The 22,009-nt window shown below is 36.2% G+C and overlaps 3 protein-coding genes across 3 annotated transcripts; all 3 read right to left on the bottom strand.

Moving 5' to 3' along the window:
* Positions 1-5,821: 5,821 nt before the first annotated feature.
* Positions 5,822-7,800, bottom strand: LOTGIDRAFT_162824 (hypothetical protein; the record flags this gene model as incomplete). Its single annotated transcript, XM_009058850.1, has 3 exons — positions 5,822-5,848; positions 6,332-6,490; positions 7,168-7,800. 3 exons carry the CDS (start codon positions 7,798-7,800, stop codon positions 5,822-5,824), a joined length of 819 nt encoding a protein of 272 aa, XP_009057098.1.
* Positions 7,801-8,724: 924 nt separating this feature from the next.
* LOTGIDRAFT_162823 (hypothetical protein) lies at positions 8,725-10,050 on the bottom strand (the record flags this gene model as incomplete). Its single annotated transcript, XM_009058849.1, has 1 exon — positions 8,725-10,050. The coding sequence occupies one exon, from the start codon at positions 10,048-10,050 to the stop codon at positions 8,725-8,727; it is 1,326 nt and encodes a 441-aa protein (XP_009057097.1).
* Positions 10,051-10,320: 270 nt separating this feature from the next.
* Positions 10,321-10,767, bottom strand: LOTGIDRAFT_162822 (hypothetical protein; the record flags this gene model as incomplete). The annotated part of the gene is made up of 1 exon (XM_009058848.1): positions 10,321-10,767. One exon carries the CDS (start codon positions 10,765-10,767, stop codon positions 10,321-10,323), a length of 447 nt encoding a protein of 148 aa, XP_009057096.1.
* Positions 10,768-22,009: the final 11,242 nt, after the last annotated feature.

Below are 22,009 nucleotides of genomic sequence, written 5' to 3'. Positions count from 1 at the left end.
TTCAAGAATCTATAGATCTTGAGAACAGGTGGAGAAAAATGCTTTTAAAATCTTAAACATAAATCATACATGCTACATAGGAATAAACCCTGGCATAAGTTATTAGGTCAACAGAGTGGACGTATCATCAGTTTTAATTGTTGAAATATGACAGTACGTTACAATGATAATCAGTAAGAATTAAAATACCATAAAATAATATAATAACAATTGATGATGATTTGATATATGTAAATCAGGGTGTAAATATGTAAATGGAGACTTGAATATGCATACTATGATGTTACTGGAAGCTATGTCCTATGAATTGGAGTATAACATTATATCAAAACAATAATTTTGAGCCCCTTTGAAAAGTAATTTACGCCAAGTAATTTTTAAAATTGATTCAATGTTAAATGTTATGTTGTTTTTACATTTATCTGCAAAAGGAAAGGCAAATGAATATGCAAATGAGGATATGAATATGCAGATTACAATCTGAAAACCTTAACGAGGTTGATATTGAAATAATTTAATTTTTATTCTGAAATCAGTAATGTTCTTAAGCGATGATTTATCAAACAAGAATATGCACAAGTAGGCGTGGTTATTGAATGAGGTTGTGAATATGCAAATGATAATGTACGCATATAAATGATGCAGTGAATATGCAAATGAAGAAGTGAAAAAAAAAGAATGTATCTTGGAATGCAAGTTTAAAGAAGCCATAGGAGTTCGAGAAATTTATATTTCAATTTTCAATGACATTTATATTATTAAAAATTCCTTAACAAGACGTAAGGGCCGTATGTCTGTCTGTCCTGGATTAAAAACTGTCTACTAACACGGACGCAACCTTTCTTCCTTGAGTTGCGTTTTAAAAAAAAAGACAAAAAACTCAAAATCAACCTAAACTGTTCGCTAAAAATTGTCTACCTAAACACTTCATCGGGAGTCGTTCCTTGAGTTTTCTTGTATAAGGCAAGGATAAATGAAAAAAGCGGAATATAACCCAAACCCAAATAATCAAACTTACCTATTTTAATAAGTTCGGGTAAGCAGTCCGAGCATTGTAATAATGATAAACCCAATAGAAAAAAAGTTGCTAAACGTTTCCAATGATGATTTGTCATCTTTCATTACACAAACACACGTGCTTTTCCTCTCCGAAAATCACAGCACAAACTAATTCACGGAAATACGTTTTAAAATCTCCCAAATAACGTTGTCTAGGAAACACACGACAATACTCCAATAAGATATTTTCCATAGCAAGATTATTTAATACTTGTATACATTGTTTCACTAATTGAATTAATTAGAATAATTGAATTAAGATTAGCGATTATTGAATTAACGGATTAATAATCATCGTAAAACGCAGAGTATACCGTAATAGATTTGCCACAAAATAAAAAAAAGGTTGAAAGCACACGGAGAGCAGGGTTATTCCTTTAGGACACCTTTGATCTGTTGTGTACGGTCCGGTCCGATCGGTTTACATCTACCACAGTGTTCCTTCCACAGGTATAAATTGTTATCCTACTTTAGTAAAAATCGCGACAACAATGACGATTGTAATCACTCACAATAGACGAATATCAAATATCCAAAAATAGGAAGACACGCGATAATGATCTTTAAAAACACAGGCGACTGACAATTTAAATATAAGAAAACAATTTATATTAAATTTGATATTCACGTTAAAGAGTCGCACAGTTTGTTAATAATTTCATAAAACATTTCTAAAGAAACTATTAAAATCCTCAGACGTTCTCGTAATCGGTCGTATCAGTAGACACTGTCCTCAAAATCCACATGCGTTAACGTAACACGCAGTGTCAGTAAACGTTAAAATCCATTAACGTTCACGTAACGTGTAATATGTTTGGAACCTAAAGTTAAAATACACAAACGTTCACACAACGTGTAATAAGTTTAGAACCTAATGTTAAAATCCACTTGCGTTCATGATACGTGTAGTGTCAATGGTCGTTGACGTTAAAATCCAATACGTTCACGTAACGCAGACGTTAAATTTCACATGATAATTCAGTGACGATGGATAATAAAAGTGTAAAAGAGATGAAGAGAGCGAAGTAAGAATAGAGAGACAAACACATGGTGCCGGTTGGAATAGTCCATTCTCTCGTCTTCCTTAACTTTATATTCTACTGGCTCACTGACTGAAATATAGCAACTACTGTCTAATACAATCCATACAATATACTCAATTGCAGAAATTACTGTAGTCGAATACAGCGCTTCTATGGAACAGTGATTTAGGGCACCTATTCATGGAACGCGAATAGAAGAGTGTATAGAAAACAGTTCCACCGAAAGTTTGAAGCAAGCCATAGAAATAGACTGAATTGCAGGAATTCCTATATTCTAATACAGCACTTCTATGGAACTGCAGGATTCTGATAGTCAAATACAGCGCTTCTATGGAACAGCGAGATTCCTATAGTCTAATACAACGCTTCTATGGAACAGCAAGATCCCTATAGTCTAATACAGCGCTTCTATGGAACAGCAAGATCCCTATAGTCTAATACAACGCTTCTATGGAACAGCAAGATCCCTATAGTCTAATACAGCGCTTCTATGGCAACTGCAGGATTCATATAATCTAATACAACGCTTTTATAGAAAATTTTTATCTTAAGCAAGGGTATTTTGCTTCATACAACAATTATAAGGATTGAAGGAATTACGGAAATTCCAAAAACGAATAACTGGTTTCTTTAAGGACTATTATATAACTTTGTCAGGAATTCAAAAAAACTTTGTGAAGAATTTACGAAATACTTTAATTTAGAAGCATACAAACATTATCCATAGCATATAATATATTATTTAAATTCCAACTTTGAAGATGGCATAGCGTGAAACTCTGAGTAACAACAACATGTTGTTAAAACTTCTGTTTAAATATCTTCAAAATCCAACTACATGTATATAAAATAAAACACAAAGACTGACGGCAATGATATGCATATAAACAATAGTTCTGCTGTGCTTAGCTTTTGTTATAACGACAACAAGCATCTAGTCGCCAGGACGACGACAGAAAGAAATCACCTGTGCAACAGGTTACGCACGTTAAAGGGACAGGTGCGCGATGTATTTTGACCAAACATACTTCAGTATCAGAAACGGGAATCTTTTAGCTAAGCTAATCAGTTATAGTGTTCACAGCTCACCGTAAAAATTTGAGCCTTCAAATCCATGTGTGTCCAGAATTAACCGGGTTGACTCGTCCTTTTAATATACTCTATGACATATAGAAAAGACATAAACAGAAATAGTGAGTACAATTCCTAGTTATGAAGGAATTAAGCGATTTTCATACATTTTTAGTACTTCTGATGAATTTTTAAGACTAAATTCAACTCCAAAAATCTGTCCCTTTAAAGATCCACGAAACCTATCTATAGTCAAAAGACAGATCTGCTTGTTTTGTTTCGTGGGTTATTTTCTGTAAGTTACCTAGCAGTATCTGTATAGGCTATCATTTCTAATAAGATTTTTAACAATTAAAAGTGCAATATAAACTACAGTGTGTTATGTTTTGGTGTAATTCACTTTGTAACAGATGGCTTGTGGTTCATATACACTGATACACAATGGCTCTCAAATATATTACAAAAAATACACAATATTTATATACAACTTTCATAGAAACATACGAAGAAGGGTCTGCCAACCGCTGTTGAAAATGACATGATTTATGTCAGAGAATAACCACTACGCAAATTCTATCGTTTTAAGAAGAGATGAAAACACTTCACATAATGAATACGTTTGAAATATCGCTCAAAATTCAATAGTTTCGTTACGTTTTTTGAAAATTAATAATCCAAAATGTTAGCAATGCCGAAGTTCGAGCCATATTTCACTTCCTGTTGGTCGGTTGATGTGGATGGTCTGACCAACACGTGGGTGAATACTTGATTGATGAAATGCAAAACAAACAACCAAATCTACAAATTCAAATGTATTCAAACACAAATCTCTAATGTCTTAAAAACCTCACCAAATTTCCACCTCTGTCTTCACTTGACATCATGATTTATTTACAAACCAAACCCGAGGATCAGGTTAGTTAATAATTGATAGGAGATTATTAACAATATATAAAATAATATAATAACCAATATATACCAAGTTCATTAACCGTGACCAGCTATCATATTATATACATGAATTATTATATTTTACAAATATAACAAAAATATCGCTCTACAACTGTACTGAGCACTGTTTTAAAAGTGATGTATTGAGCACTATTTTAACAGTGGTATTTCTATATCTTTCTACAATTGATGTATTGAGCGCTATTTTAACAGAGGTATTTCTATATTGCTCTACAATTGATGTATTAAGCACTATTTTAACAGTGGTATTTCTATATCGCTCTACAATTGATGTATTGGACACTATTTTAACAGTGGTATTTCTATATCGCTCTACAATTGATGTATTGGACACTATTTTAACAGTGGTATTTCTATATCTCTCTACAATTGATGCATTGAGCACTATTTTAACAGTGGTATTTCCATATCACTCTACAATTGATTTTAATAGTGAATATATATAATCATGTATTATATTTCTATACATGTACTCCGATATCAACTGCGACCAGCTAGTATGTACAGTTTTATATTACGACCAGCTATTATTCTATTTCATGTGGTTTCGCTTTCTGTGTCAGGTATACCCTTCCTTCCAGATCATATAGCATCAACATTTATAATAACGTAATTGTTTCACGACCAAAGTCGGTGTTAGTACTGTACACTTGCTCTGTCACTTCTCATCAACTTTCAGACAAGGCAGGGTAGATCTTATCTTTCTTACCAAACATTGAGCGTGTTGACTGGTCTTTAAAACCCGGAACTATATCTGACTACAATATTTTCATCAGCTCATTCTGTAGTAGCCGTAAACCCCCTTATTCGTTTTGCATCATGCTGCCAGTCTGAGTCATTGGTCAAGTCCAGAGCACAAAATTAAGATATGAAATTCAATTACACATACAAACACTGTCAATCTTCTATAGCACTATAAAGTACAGAATAAAAGACCGTACGTGTCTGTTGGCAGTGACGGAAAATGGTTTGTACCCCCACCCCATTTTTTGACAAATTTGTAAATACGATTCTTATAATCTTTAACCCAAAATATGTGTCAAAATACACCAAATCAATCCAATTTCTCAAACAAATTCTTTTGCGCCACAACTATCTGTTGGTATCGTCTAATGGTGGTAATGGTGTACTGATCAAGGGCAGACAACTCTAGCTAATCTCAGAACTTGATTAAAGAAGTGAAGGAAGCATTAAATTAGGTTTATCTTGTTGAGACAGTGGACCTTACTGTCGTTATCGTATAACATCTATCACGTGATCTTAATAACTAGATTTATAGCTAACTAAATTACAAATGTCCGCATCATGGAAAACGATTAAAATACTTGATTGATCGCAGCTACAAATCACAGTTAATTAACGGCTTGATTAATCGAGTGTCAAGTTATTATTGAAATATGTATTGGTTTAAATTGAGTTTTATTAGAATCACGAACTGAATAATTGCTTTGAAATAACCTATTTAAAAATCCTTAATAGTTATATTAGATCTGTATCATATTGATTGTATATGGCTGAATACTCTGACTTATTTTCCCCGTTGCACACTGCATGGTTAAACCCGTTTTTAATAACCTAATTAAAAATTGTTAATGGTTATTTTAGATCTGTATCATTTTGATTTATCTATGATTGGATGTTCGATGGCGAATTTTCCTCATTGCATACTACATGGTTTAACCCGTTCTCAATAGCCCTATCGGCTATAGAATAGAAGGAAGTAGAATACAATTTCATTTCATTAATTTCTTAAATTTTTATAGCCACGTCTAATGTCCGCAATTTGACACAAAACTGTAATTTCCAGTCGATAGTACGCCTACATTTTAAGCGAAGCATCCATATACACATTTCGTTACCTATTTTGTGTAATATTGAGAAGCAATGGCGGATGTGGCTCCACGAAATACTTACTCTGCTGAACGCTTGAAATCATTTTTCATTATAAAATACTCCCTCATTTATGATTGATATACTTCCCCATGTGAAAAGTTCATTAGCTGCTACAAAACTGTCATTTTGGATTTCGGGTGTCGATTCTGTGGTTCGGATCGTTCGTACTTGGTTTCTTGTTTTTTCAGAACGTTCAAATTCCACTCAAAAAGAAAACGTTTTAACCCGATAAAAAGAAATATAAACATTAAGATGATCTTTTAACATCTCATAAATATTCATGGCTTTCTGACCTCGTTTCTCATGAAACATGGTATAGCTTTTACTGTATTTGATGTAACTTGCTGAGTTCTTGGTAAGGTTACAGCAACATCTTTAACGGGTTTCAGACCATTTTTTCTACATGTTAAAGAAGCTACCCCAACAATTTTTTTAGAAGGAACTTTGTGATGCTGCAATTTTTACAAGGAATAAGAGATTTTCTCAACGGATTGTACCATTGTATTCGCTATTTGGACACAACAATTCTGGTCAGAGAAAACTTCCATTGTGTTAGCTAGTTTAAACCAATTCTGTTCACAGAAAACTTCCATTGTTCTCGCTAGTTTAAACCAATTCTGTTCACAGAAAACTTTCATTGTTCTCGCTAATCTAAAACAATTCTGGTCACAGAAAACTACCATTGTGCTCGCTAGTTTAAACAATTCTGTTCACAGAAAACTACCATTGTTCTCGCTAGTTTAAACCAATTCTGTTCACAGAAAACTACCATTGTGCTCGCTAGTTTATAACAATTCTGTTCACAGAAAACTTCCATTGTGCTCGCTAGTTTAAACCAATTCTGTTCACAGAAAACTACCATTGTGCTTGCTAGTTTATAACAATTCTAGTCACAGAAAACTACCATTGTTCTCGCTAGTTTATAACAATTCTGTTCACAGAAAACTACCATTGTGCTTGCTAGTTTATAACAATTCTGGTCACAGAAAACTTCCATTGTTCTCGCTAGTTTAAACCAATTCTGTTCACAGAAAACTACCATTGTGCTCGCTAGTTTATAACAATTCTAGTCACAGAAAACTACCATTGTGCTCGCTAGTTTATAACAATTCTGGTCACAGAAACCTACCATTGTGCTCGCTAGTATATAACAATTCTGGTCACAGAAAACTACCATTGTTCTCGCTAGTTTAAACCAATTCTGTTCACAGAAAACTACCATTGTGCTTGCTAGTTTATAACAATTCTGGTCACAGAAACCTACCATTGTGCTCGCTAGTTTATAACAATTCTGGTCACAGAAAACTTCCATTGTACTCGCTAGTCTAAACCAATTCTGGTCACAGAAAACTACCATTGTGCTCGCTAGTCTAAACCAATTCTGGTCACAGAAAACTACCATTGTGTTAGCTTGTTTAAAACATGTCTGATAACAGAAAACTTCGATTGTACTCGCTACTCTAAAACAATTCTGGTCACAGAAAACTACCAATGCGCTCGCTAGTCTAAACCAATTCTGGTCAGAGAAAACTACCATTGTGCTCGTTAGTCTAAAACAATTTTGGTCACAGAAAACTCCCATTGTGCTCGCTAGTCTAAACCAATTCTGGTCACAGAAAACTTCCATTGTGCTCGTTAGTCCATAACAATTCTGGTCACAGAAAACTCCCATTGTGCTCGCTAGTCTAAACCAATTCTGGTCACAGAAAACTTCCATTGTGCTCGTTAGTCCATAACAATTCTGGTCACAGAAAACTACCATTGTGCTCGCTAGTCTAAACCAATTCTAGTCATAGAAAACTACCATTGCGCTCGCTAGTCTAAAACAATTCTGGTCACAGAAAACTACCATTGCGCTCGCTAGTCTATAACAATTCTGGTCAGAGAAAACTACCACTGCGCTCGCTAGTCTAAACCAATTCTGGTCATAGAAAACTACCATTGTGCTCGCTAGTCTAAACCAATTCTGGTCACAGAAAACTACCATTGTGCTCGCTAGTCTATAACAATTCTGGTCACAGAAAACTTCCATTGTGCTCGCTAGTCTAAACCAATTCTGGTCACAGAAAACTACCATTGTGCTCGCTGGTCTATAACAATTCTGGTCACAGAAAACTCCCATTGTGCTCGCTAGTCTAAACTAATTCTGGTCGCAGAAAACTACCATTGTGCTCGCTAGTCTAAACTAATTCTGGTCGCAGAAAACTACCATTGTGCTCGCTAGTTTATAACAATTCTGGTCACAGAAAACTACCATTGTGCTAGCTAGTTTATAACAATTCTGGTCACAGAAAACTTCCATTGAACTCGCTAGTCTAAACCAATTCTGGTCACAGAAAACTTCCATTGTGCTCGCTAGTTTATAACAATTCTGTTCACAGAAAACGTCCATTGTGCTCGCTAGTCTAAATCAATTCTGGTCACAGAAAACTACCATTGTGCTCGCTAGTTTATAACAATTCTGGTCACAGAAATCTACCTTTGTGCTCGCTAGTTTATAACAATTCTGTTCACAGAAAACTACCATTGCGCTCGCTAGTCTAAAACAATTCTGGTCACAGAAAACTACCATTGTGCTCGCTAGTTTATAACAATTCTGGTCACAGAAACCTACCATTGTGCTCGCTAGTTTATAACAATTCTGGTCACAGAAATCTACCATTGTGCTCGCTAGTTTATAACAATTCTAGTCACAGAAAACTACCATTGTGCTCGCTAGTTTAAAACAATTCTGGTCACAGAAATCTACCATTGTGCTCGCTAGTTTATAACAATTCTGGTCACAGAAAACTACCTTTGTGCTCGCTAGTTTATAACAATTCTGGTCACAGAAAACTTCAACTGTGCTCGCTAGTCTAAAACAATTCTGGTCACAGCAAACTACCATTGTGCTCGCTAGTCTAAACCAATTCTGGTCATAGAAAATTACCATTGCCCTCGCTAGTCTAAAATAATTCTGTTCACAGAAAACTACCATTGTGCTCGCTAGTCTAAAACAATTCTGTTCACAGAAAACTTCCATAGTGCTCGCTAATCTAAAACAATTCTGGTCACAGAAAACTACCATTGTGCTCGCTAGTTTATAACAATTCTGGTCACAGAAAACTACCTTTGTGCTCGCTAGTTTATAACAATTCTGGTCACAGAAAACTTCAACTGTGCTCGCTAGTCTAAAACAATTCTGGTCATAGAAAACTACCATTGTGCTCGCTAGTCTAAACCAATTCTGGTCACAGAAATCTACCATTGTGCTAGCTAGTTTATAACAATTCTGGTCACAGAAAACTACCTTTGTGCTCGCTAGTTTATAACAATTCTGGTCACAGAAAACTTCAACTGTGCTCGCTAGTCTAAAACAATTCTGGTCACAGAAAACTTGCATTGTGCTCGCTAGTCTAAACCAATTCTGGTCACAGAAAACTCCCATTGTGCTCGCTAGTCTAAACCAATTCTGGTCACAGAAAATTCCCATTGTGCTCGCTAGTCTAAACCAATTCTGGTCACAGAAAACTACCATTGTGCTAGCTAGTTTATAACAATTCTGGTCACATAAAACTTCCATTGTGCTCGCTAGTTTATAACAATTCTGGTCACATAAAACTACCATTGTGCTAGCTAGTTTATAACAATTCTGGTCACAGAAAACTACCATTGGGTTAGCTAGTTTAAAACAATTTTGGTCACATAAAACTTCCATTGTGCTAGCTAGTTTAAAACAATTTTGGTCACATAAAACTTCCATTGTGCTAGCTAGTTTATAACAATTTTGGTCACATATAACTACCATTGTGTTAGCTAGTTTAAAACAATTCTGGTCACAGAAAACTACCATTGTGTTAGCTAGTTTAAAACAATTTTGGTCACAGAAAACTACCATTGTGCTAGCTAGTTTATAACAATTCTGGTCACCTAAAACTTCCATTGTGCTAGCTAGTTTATAACAATTCTGGTCACCTAAAACTTCCATTGTGCTAGCTAGTTTATAACAATTCTGGTCACCTAAAACTTCCATTGTGCTCGCTAGTTTATAACAATTCTAGTCACCTAAAACTTCCATTGTGCTAGCTAGTTTATAACAATTCTGGTCACCTAAAACTTCCATTGTGCTAGCTAGTTTATAACAATTCTAGTCACCTAAAACTTCCATTGTGCTCGCTAGTCTAAACATTGTGCTAGCTAGTTTATAACAATTCTGGTCACCTAAAACTTCCATTGTGCTAGCTAGTTTATAACAATTCTGGTCACCTAAAACTTCCATTGTGCTAGCTAGTTTATAACAATTCTAGTCACCTAAAACTTCCATTGTGCTCGCTAGTCTAAACATTGTGCTAGCTAGTTTATAACAATTCTGGTCACCTAAAACTTCCATTGTGCTCGCTAGTTTATAACAATTCTGGTCACAGAAAACTTCCATTGTGCTAGCTAGTTTATAACAATTCTGGTCACCTAAAACTTCCATTGTGCTCGCTAGTTTATAACAATTCTGGTCACAGAAAACTTCCATTGTGCTAGCTAGTTTATAACAATTCTGGTCACCTAAAACTTCCATTGTGCTCGCTAGTTTATAACAATTCTGGTCACCTAAAACTTCCATTGTGCTCGCTAGTCTAAACCAATTCTGGTCACCTAAATCTACCATTGTGCTCGCTAGTCTAAACCAATTCTGGTCACCTAAAACTTCCATTGTGCTCGCTAGTCTAAACCAATTCTGGTCACCTAAAACTTCCATTGTGCTAGCTAGTCTAAAACTTCCATTGTGCTAGCTAGTCTAAAACTTCTATTGTGCTCGCTAGTCTAAACCAATTCTGGTCACCTAAAACTACCATTGTGCTCGCTAGTCTAAACCAATTCTGGTCACCTAAAACTTCCATTGTGCTCGCTAGTCTAAACCAATTCTGGTCACCTAAAACTTCCATTGTGCTCGCTAGTCTAAACCAATTCTGGTCACCTAAAACTTCCATTGTGCTAGCTAGTCTAAAACTTCCATTGTGCTCGCTAGTTTATAACAATTCTGGTCACCTAAAACTTCCATTGTGCTAGCCTGTTGGACAACATATTTGGCATGCCGCGTCTCATGTTCGAATTTCACACATAAAATCCTCCATCTGAACAGATGATTGGTATAAGGGGTATTTGATCCCAATATTAGACCAAAAAAGCTGCATAATGAATGGACCCACTGCCTCTGAATATAAAGCGAACGTGATATATCGTTTTATCAATCTTACAGGAATACGGCTCCATCATGTCCATATACAAAATAAATACCACCAATTAGCACAATCTAGTTATTTTTTGTGTTCAGAATTTTGTCAAGCTTACAAATAAAATGACACTTGTCTCGGGTCGGAATGCTCTGTAAGTCGATATTATTTACGTTCTATGCTGTTCTGTGGGTCATATAGAAAGACGTTTATTTTTACCGGAATCTAAAATTAATTTCAATTTCTTGATTCAGCCGATTTCCAGTGGTTAAATATCTCGTAAAATCTCGGTTATGATCCGTGATCACGCGATAAAAGGAATTTAATTGTCGGCGAAGATAGTCGGGTGTTTCCAGACCGGAAATGTTACTGGTTGTATTAAATGTCTGGATCTCCGCATCTAGTTTATCTGTCGGATGAAAAGGCTTTATTCCGCCTACTATAGGAAGCCACACGACATATAGATACCATTCCGCTGTAATTTCATTCCGTTTTGTTAGGTTTTAAATGACAATACACAGCTATCAATTATAACCCGCTTCGATATTGGCAGAGGTCAAGAATAATACCCTTATTTCACCTTTTTTCTTCTCTTATGTAATGCATATCGCAGGGCGTGAAAAAAGAGCCTTGTCGTTTAAAGTATTTTATTTTTTGATTATAGGTATATTATGTGAGCTGTGAATATAGCTTACTTGGTTAATAATATGAATATATGTTGTAAATAGTATAACCACCATACACTAGATCCATCTTACGCCCTTGATAGACTGTGGTCTACGCTAGTTGTGGAAAATAGAACCTTCTTTTTTAAACTTGGTTTACTCCAGTTGGTGAATTTTGTGACGAAAATGAAAACACATAGTCGATGACAATGGATAAAAAACGATGATCTGTGTGCTGCGAGCTGTGAACGTTAAACATCATGGTTGCTGCGAGGGAGTTTGTATATAACATGGCTTTCTTTATTGATATACTAGCCCAATGTGTAAATTTCATTTGCTGTTACGAATGAATTGCCAAAGTGTCAATTTGGATTTCTTGTTTCGTTTTGCGCTTCAGATCGTTACTTCATGCGTTTTTTTTTTATCTAAAATGCGGCGTGTTTTCAACGACAATGTCTCCAAACCTGCGCCCGTGGTAGACGGTCAACTTTAGCTGATAAAATAAAAAACAAAATGTAGCGATATGGGTTTAAACCAGAAATAAAACATGTCATATTACAAATATTTTGCAAGATTATTTTGATAATTACTGAGGTTTTATTGATCTACAGGGTGAACCTAATCATATTACTTTTACTTTAAAGTTGTAGACGGAAACTTTTTACAAATTATCTTCAAATTTAAATTTTAAAAATCGATATACATCTGTGATTAATCATATCTTAATATCAGGCCACCCATATATATATCTGAGTTATGAGAGTTTTGCAAACTCTTCAAGAGAAACACTATTGTTATTGGCAGAGTGTTTTCACTCTTTCTGGAACACACTATACTACCCCTCTTAGGAGATCCACAAGTATTCAGTTTAATTTAGGATATTCGGGCAAAGATATGATTTCATTTTTAAATTCCCAAAAAAAAAAAATCGGGCCGTTCAAAAAAAATTTTTTTTTAATGCCTTGCCCGAAAAACTGGCCTTCGGGCCTGCGAGGGGGGGGGGGCGGCTCTGCCACTGAGCATGAGATCAAAAACAAATCTTAAGAAAAGTATTAGTTATAACTGTGGAACTTTACACTGAGTAATACCATTTTACAATAAAGTTGATCGTAAGAGAAATGTGGCCCAGATAGGATGCTTTCTGGACCCACAAAGTTTAGTGACATACTCGCAAATTTGTTTTGCGATTTTCGTGTCATTTCTAGTTATCAATTAAATGGTTTCTTACTTAATCGTTTCTGATGGGTTTCCAGCCCCTATACCAAATGAAATTAGGAACACCACTGTTAAGACCTTTAATAATGTTGGTCATATTCAAGGAGCCTTTTATACGAATATTTCACAAATCAGCGTCGATTTAATTTCTTAAAACAAACCAGTTTAAATATGTTAATCCCATTAACTGGCAGCTTTAGAACTAAACTACTTTCTGCTTCCATGCTATTTTCGATTATAACTGAAATCTAAAAACTAATACCAACTTTAACCTCGACAGTTCTGTAGCTTGCAGTACTCACAGATCTTTAGTATTGGGAATTAGAATATTAGTGTAGGAAAAAAAGTAGCGATGTTTCAAACGATTGGACAAAGAAAAAGTAATTTTGTGAAGATGTGAAAACGTGATTTTGGCGAAGTTTTTAACACGGACTGGCTGTCGGTGTCTTGACCCACCAGTAACTAAAATATAAAAAATCTTTATAAGAGAAAAAAATCTTGTAAAATGGTGGTATATCTGTTTGTTATCGAAAACTAAGTCAATAAAAAAAATCATTTTGGTATTTGTATTACACACCAATAGGCAAATGACTATCCTGGTAGAAAACATTGCCTCCGAGCTCATTCTTTAACCGGTAGGCTTCAAGTACCAAAAACGTTTGAATTTGCGCACGCTTCAATAATAACTAGGTAAGTAGGATTTAGAAGCGATGTGCTTAGTTGCAATTATGAAGCTCCTTTATCATATTGTAATCTTAATCAAATCATTATGTTCTTATTGCATAGAATTAAACCAATAATAAATGTCCATGTACGTACAGTCTGGATAAACACAAAAATAATTTTTGACCTTTCTTGATCGGCCACTCATTGTAATTTTGCTGGTAATTCTCTTCTAATTCAGCTAATTATGAATTAATTTTGGACATGTGAGACAAACTGGTATTTTTCTAAGTCATTAGAACACATCTACTTTCTACTTATATAGTATTAGCATTTTCATTTTCATAAGTGAAAATAAGGGAACCCATCTTTAAGCGACAGTTACGCGATGTTCGCCGATAATTTGCGATGGATCTGCTGACCAGTGAACTAAGGTACCTCCCGGGAAACTTGTTGAGCCACTGGAAATTGACTTTTTATCATGGGGGTGGGGTTATGGAGATTTGGTTCAATTAGTCCCCGTGATAATTGAGTCAGTTTCATGTTATTTTGATGTTAGCCCAGTTTGAATTTCTACTTTACACATTTGGAATATAATTTGCAAGTTGACTGGGTTCACTGCTCTTCAATTAATTTATCTAATTGCTGATTTCAACATCAAATGGTGTGATTCTCTACTGTAAGCTTTCTGTCGATTGTAAACTTTAACCGTCATTGTCGTCTGATAGCGATAAGGCGGGAGATTTTACTTTCAATCTCAACCAGCGAGGTTTCTCTAATGAACGCAATGATCCGTAATAGATGAAAGACACCAAAGACAATTGACTGCAGTTTGTAGTAATAAGTGCTTTTGGGTCGTAGGATATTTTCATTTTGGTATTGATACCTCCATTTCTGTAATATTTCATGGCAATTCGCGTATCTACAAGTAACTTCATAATGAACAAAGAGTAAAGAGTCCATCAGTAACAGTTGCACTCTGACTACAATGTTTTCTAAATTGAAATTTGGCAATCATTTTCGAATGAATTGAAATATCAATAACAAAATAGGCTACTACTCAGAAACGGGAATTTTTTAGCCAAGCAAAACAGTAATAATCTTCGCAGCACACCGTCGAAATTCAAGTCTTCCAAAAAATGTGTGTCCAGAATTGTCCACGTTAGAAAGTTAAAACGTCTTTGCATGAGACTCTGTCATATATAAAAAAGATTTAGGCCTATATGATAATATAGGAAATGAAATTCCTTCTTTCAGGAATTATTTAATTAAGCGATTTTCATAACTTTCTAGTACTTCTGAAGACTATCTGCATATATTCAAGACCCAAATCAACCCCAGAAAATTGCCAATCCAATTATCTTGAAAGGTTCTCAAAGAGTCTCTGTACATCCCTATCAATTATGTTCTCAGGTACTTTTTTCAGGCAAACAACCACTGAACACCTTTGATTTGAGCAACAACTGGTTTTTACTCGAAAATTATCCGACCACTGTCCGAAAAACTTAAACCATTGTTACATAATAGGTGAAGAGAGTAAGAAGTAAGACTGATACATTAGTGTTGTACTTTAACTTTTTTCATTTTATGGACTTTATGAAGTTTCTGACAGGCGTGGGCCAAACCACAGCTTTAATTTATTTTATGTTATAATGGAATTATTTTTTACTGGAAAATCTCGTCCGAACATGTACAACTTTGGCTGTTAGCCATTTTTCTTCTGATTAACAGTCAGAATTCCCACAAGCCGATTGTACTGACGAACCCGAATCGTGTAACTAAAGCGAAAGTAGAAATTGATTGAAGTTGAGAAGAAAGAGAAATGGCGGGAGAATGTTTGAAGCAGACGAGAGTAGGGTTTAAGTTTAATAAATGAAACGTGTCGTTGAATAGAAGATGGCGGATTAAGCAGAAATCTAGGTAATTATCTTGAGTAGATTTTGCGCCATTTTCTTATCAACCTTCATTTTATTGGTTTACTGCTTTAAAATCAGATTCTTGATTGGAGAATTTCAATAAAATCAACCTTTCTCAACCGTCATTCTGACGTCTTCAAATTCTACGAGACGTTAGCTGTTCCTTGCAATGGCGGCTACAGAACTTTGGATCGGGACTTCAAATCTATTCTAAAACAAAGGGGGGGGGGGGGGGGAGATTTCAATTAAAGGTCTTAAATTCTGCACTAATGCAATTTGACAACTATTCTCTCAATTGTAAAAACATTAGGGCTTTCCTCCGCCCCCCACCTTTTTGGAAGCCCCACTGGTTCCTTTGTAAGGATCAATGTTCAGATCCATTTTCCACAATCGCTTCTCAATAAAGCCTTCATTTCTGCAAGACATGCACTGTCTCTATAAAGGTGAAAGGGGTTTACCGTTAAGGAGGTGTCTTAAATGGTACAAGTAACTTTTCTGCTCCGGTGCAAGCCTCCATTTACCAAAAAAGCGCACGGTTTCCTTGTAGGTGAAAAGGAGTTAGCTCCTAGCAAAGTGTCTTTAATAGTACAAGTACAAATGGTGCCGATCCATTTTTCTTCCAAAATTCCTGCTTGTCGCAAACAAACGATCAATTTTTTTCTTTTAAAAGCCTCCAAATATACAAGAAACTCCTTCGATCTTGATGGTAATGATAGTTAACCCTGTGATAGCAGTTAACCCTGTGATAGCAGTTAACCCTGTGATGGCAGTTAACCCTGTTCCTTTTCTAACGGTCAGACTGTATTTTCCAGGAAGCATTTGATCTTTTCAATGGGAGGTCATCATGACCCATACGGTAATCTGCACTTTATTTTCCGCTTCATTTTCCAAAATGGGTGGAAATACAGAATCAAAATGATGACTTGGCACATTTCTAGTAGGCTGTTTTTTTTTTTTTGTTTAAATGGGGGTTCTGAAGAGGCTTCTTACCTTTTATTGTATATCGGGGACATTGATTTCAATGGTTTGCACTATTCCAACTTTCCATCAGAAATTGCAATAACGTTAAGCGTCTCGCGACGTAGCTATTGCAATGGCCTTTATTGTTATTAGCAGCTTTTGGATGTGACGTCATATACGGTTAAGCATTTCTGTAATTAAAGGAACCACAGATATTTTACGGAAAAGAATATAGCCGATAGGAACCATAAATGGCCGAGATACACTAAAAAGCCCTCTTAATTCCGGTCTGCATGAAAACGGATCAACCGGAATTAGTATGTGGATTTGTAACTGTCCAAATCGTCTGCACTTGAAGAATTTTGCCGCCTCTGATTGTCAGTATTACACTAAAAGTTGAGAGACCTAGAAACACTGAACTTATCTGAATTAACAGAATCAGGTTTGACTCTCTGCTAGATAACTTTCTCGCCTTCTGTTCACTGTCGTCTGTCAAATAATATATCACGTGAAAGAATTCTAAATACCTACTGGATTTTGATACAGTAGGGTTGATAGGCATTCTGTTTATCAACATGTAGTCTGATCAGGTGTTATGAGGCTTAATTCAGAATATTTCAGTATCGACTATCGACATTTTTCAGAGTATGTCTCCTATTCCATAAATCTTCGAGACACCTGATACCTCTTTTCAATATAAAATACTTTCTCATTTTCATTGATATACCTCCTCACATCAAACGTTCATTGGCTGCTAGTAATGATTCCAAACTGTTTGATTTGGGTTTCGTGTTGCGGTTCGAATCGGCAGTACTTATAGTTTTTGCATTCTCAATTCATTTATAATTTGAATCATCTAAAGAGGCCGGCCCGGGTTTGTGGTTCCCCTGGGTAATTTTGTGGCCCCTACTCGACCCTTCACTTGATGTTTCCTAGAAACTGTACTGAAAACCACGAATCATCCACAATTTACGAACATTGATGTAGCCTATCTATGTACCAAACGGAGACATGGTTTTGTAACAATTTTTGTTATTTTGAAGCTGGTGCATACCCCTTTTTAAATAATCTGAGACTTTTTAATCAAGCAAGGTTTGTGTTATGGTTTCAAACACACGAATCAGTGAGCCATGATTCTAATTGAGTTCACAAGCGCCCGACTGATTATCACTGACATTGAAACATGAATGTAAAACTAGGCTATGGGTTCATCTGTATGATTCTGGTCGTAGGCTGACGATTAAAGAATGGTATTATACATGGTTTCCTAGATCAGAGAATTGCTTTTATGTTCCAGTCAATCTGTCACACGAGACTCGTTTGCACCATTTTAATGAACACCAATGTCTTCTGTTGTCGTTTACAAGATTAAAAAATACTGCTATTTGATTGGTTCGTTAGGAGGAAGTAACAAAGATTCTATAGTGAGGCTCTAGAGACATCATGGTAACCTTTAAACAACCTATTTGCCGAGAAAAAATGAAAGTTTATGCTGATCTTTTGGTCAGAACAAAAGTTCTTTTTCATCTCCCTGGATTCCAGAAGCCTTAAAATTAATAAATGATGCGTCAGTCTAATTGACCAAAATAAAACAAAATTAAAATAATCACGATAATTTGGATAAAATGTTTTTGTGTAGTAACCTTTACCATCTGCCTCCATTCCAGCCTCTGAAAGATATTTTGACAAATGTCGGCTGGAATAGGGTCAGAATAACTTGGTCATGTTTTATGGGGATATTTCGCACCACTGTATTAACACACATAAAACCACATTGGCATGTTCAATAAATTACTCCTATTTTGCTCAAGTCACCTATGGCTAGTTCTTTCGACCATATACGTGAAAGTCGACATATTTATTGACACTAATAGCCTTTGTAAATGGAGGTCTTTTCCTTTCCGGAACACATAATCATATTGCCTTAACAAATGAGCATAATTCCAACTCAACCTTTTCAGAGAGTTCACATTCATTATTTTTATAAGGTGTATGTGGTATTTAGCCAATACATTCTGACCACCGAAAAAGTTCATTGTGATAACCTGCTAAATAGATGGACGCTACAGCGATTGCTCGTACGGACACCACATCTATTAAGCAATAAATAACCAAACCCAACGCCTGTCAACGTAGATTTTTCCCGCCTATTTCAACCAATTCAATTCTCCGCAACAGACGGTAAATTCCCATTGAATAATGACGATAATTCGGACTAGTCGTAACGACAGACTAATTTCTTGGAAATGTGTTATTTTTAAAAAGAAGTGTTGGTTTGATGGACGGGTAAGCGACGATATAATTCAATATAGCTGGTTTAAATTGGGTTCTAATTAAGAATTGGTGATAATTGGTGACCTTCAGACAGTTTTTAGTCGGGATAAATCTGTTTAAAACGAGGCGAAGTAATATCTTAATCCTGGATGGAACTGAAAGCATTTATTCTAATTCAGATGTTGTGTTGGTCACCGAAATTATTAATAGACCAAACTGTCCCCATTCATTCTTAGAGAAAAGTTTTCACTTCAGTTATTCTAGTTGTGTCAGCTTCAACAATGTTTTTTTCGGGGTGAAATATTGAAATGTGACTACCAGGCCGTATTTACAGTGGGCAAATTAGGCCATCCCCCTGAAAAATGGATCGCCTCCTACTGACAACAGACCAATTTCATTACTACAACTACAACACCTTTATCCCTCTGGATATATTACTTGTCCTTCTGAACAATCCAGCCTGGTGACTACTTTAAAGCACTTTAGGGAGCCGCGGTGGCTCAGTGAGTTAGACGCTTGTTCGCTAACCTGAAGCTTCAGGGTTCAAACCTGATATAGGTCGATATAATACCGTCGGATTTTTCAACCCAGTTTCCAACTGTCAGTGAGGTAAGGGTGTCTGACTGACATGGAAGAGCGCCTCGTCGTACGGATGGGACAATAAACCGAGGCCCCGTGTGCTACAGGCTGTGCAAGTGAAAGATCCCTCGAGTTGAAAATCGAAAAAGAGCAGGCTAATACCACTGTCCTGGCAACATTTCCCTCATTGCACCCTGCGTGGCGTTGTCCGTCTTCATCATTCCACATGGTGCAGAAAAGTAGGACGTAAAACTCCATTCATTTCATTTTAAAGCACCTTAGAGATTCTTAATTTAAGGACACACGGTATATAAGTTCACTATTCACTAGTGCCAGGGATATCAATCTAAGAGCCCACAGTGCATTCTTTAACATTCCTACAGACAAAGATTTACTATCTCAATCAGATAAATGATCATGATCTTAAATGATCATTAGGTGGAAGAGGCCACATAACTGTCAAAGCACCCCCCCCCACCCCCCCCCCATTAGAAACATCACTGATCTCAACACAATACTGTGATTTACAGTTGTAATAGATAAAGAGAATTCTAGAAAAATACCCACACATCGTCGCGAGACTAGAAAAAGTCTAACTTAGCTACTCCCGGGACACAAATGCACAAATATGATGTGGCGTAAGAATTTTAAATACAACAGTGTTAAATGTTTTATCCATTATTCATGGCCAGCTGTGTATAAAGCCAGGGTTAAAATTACCTTAGCGACAAGACGTGCTCCCTGGAGGCAGCCATCCTGTTGACATCCCGCCATTTTATTCAAGCCTGTCATCTCTCATTTGTCAAAATCTGGTCACGTGACCTAGATGTAAAATGTTCAGGTGCCAAGTATTCTCTGTTCTATTGCCCTTTTGTCTGGTATCTCAAACTTAAAGGGAAGGCGGAGAATGCATCTTACGCAATTTTGGCAATGAAAGTAGAAATTTTTTTTTTATTTTTTCTGTCTCGCCATTGGCTGATAAATCATGGCTAGGTGACCTCACGTAAATTATCTTTCCCCAATATTCCAGTAGATCCAGTTGTACGGATAATCCAAGAAGATCGATGCCAATAGGTTTGGCCAAGAACCAGTACGTTTAAACCCCTGTGCCTCCCTTTGGTTTCACCCCTGTAGTTTATGTTCATTTTTCAGCCTGGTAAATACACAAGAGTAGTAAGTGGTATTGTGTTCTATTTCGTAATATAAAAATAGTAATTCACGTAAACTAATTCATTGTTGGTACCAAATGTCGCTGAGGAACACTGTAAAAACAATTAGAGGTCACGTCAAGGTCGCAGCAAGATAAATGACGATTGCTGACCGGCGGTCAACATGGCGGAAGTTAATCGGAAATATATCAATAAATGAAAGTCGTTATTCCCAATTACTTCAACCCGACTGCCTCCTCCTTGACAAACCCTCGTTTTATTGGACTTTCTCATTTACTTCACAACTGTAATTATTTTCTCAGCCATTTTAATTGTTTTGTGCGGGGCTGTAATTATTTTATGCGGGATGGTAATGAAATAGTTCCGGAGTTTATTAAATATTTTGTGCAGTGTCAACGATTTAAATTGATTATTTGTAACTGATTTTATCGTCTGTTTGTTAAACACTTGACATTATGTTCCCAGCTCTTTATACCTATCGATTGATCTTATATTCTCCAACCCATGGCAGTTTCAAGTTTCGAGACTTTGTGATTTCTGGAGTGAGAACAAGGGTATGGTTTAAGGACAGGGAAGTAAATGGAAACTGAGAATTTGGGGACTGAGAAAATTCATCATTTTATTATAATCCGGGTGCCGTAGGCTATTAACGTTAGCGAACGCGAATTTGAATAATTAGGATTGATCTCCTTAATTCTCCAGCATTCTCGTTGACGGCATACGAAACTCGCTTTATCATGATTGTTGAAAGCGATCCCCTTAACCAAGAAAATTTTCAAAAATCAGGATTGATTGCTCTGCAATATCGTTGACGTGAGAGATTGTCAAATCTGGTTCGGAACATCTGCCTCTATTACCGCATCTGACAGCTGTTTGCTGGTATAAGGTTTTATAAGAGATACTCTCTTTTGGAATTTATTTCTTTCTTTCGTTTTTTCTTACCATATTTTTACGGTCTCTGGTGAAAATATGGTGGCCCATTAAGTCCTTTGGCCTAAACCATAAAGCCCCAGCTCAAGACAACAGAGTTTGTTTTTTCAAAGTGTTTGTGCCAATCCACATAAATTGCGACATCTACAAACTCTGTGATACAAGAAAGCTGGCTATAGCAATCAAGGTATAAGAGATGATTGCAGCTGTAGGTGTTACAACACAACTAAAGCCGGCGTCCACTTGAGTAACTCGCGAGTGGAAGGTATTTTGCGAGAAACTGTTGGACAGTCGCAACCAACTCTCGATAGAACTGCCGAGAGCGGTTTCTCTGAAGGGGGTCTCCTATAAAATATCAGGCATCCGAACTCAGCTGTCGATAGAACCGCGGCGAGT

The sequence above is a fragment of the Lottia gigantea genome (assembly GCF_000327385.1).
Source record: "Lottia gigantea unplaced genomic scaffold LOTGIsca_36, whole genome shotgun sequence".
In the NCBI taxonomy this organism is placed as follows: Eukaryota; Metazoa; Mollusca; class Gastropoda; family Lottiidae; genus Lottia; species Lottia gigantea.
Note: the sequence above shows the minus strand (reverse complement) of the source record. Positions and strands in the feature narration are given on the sequence as shown.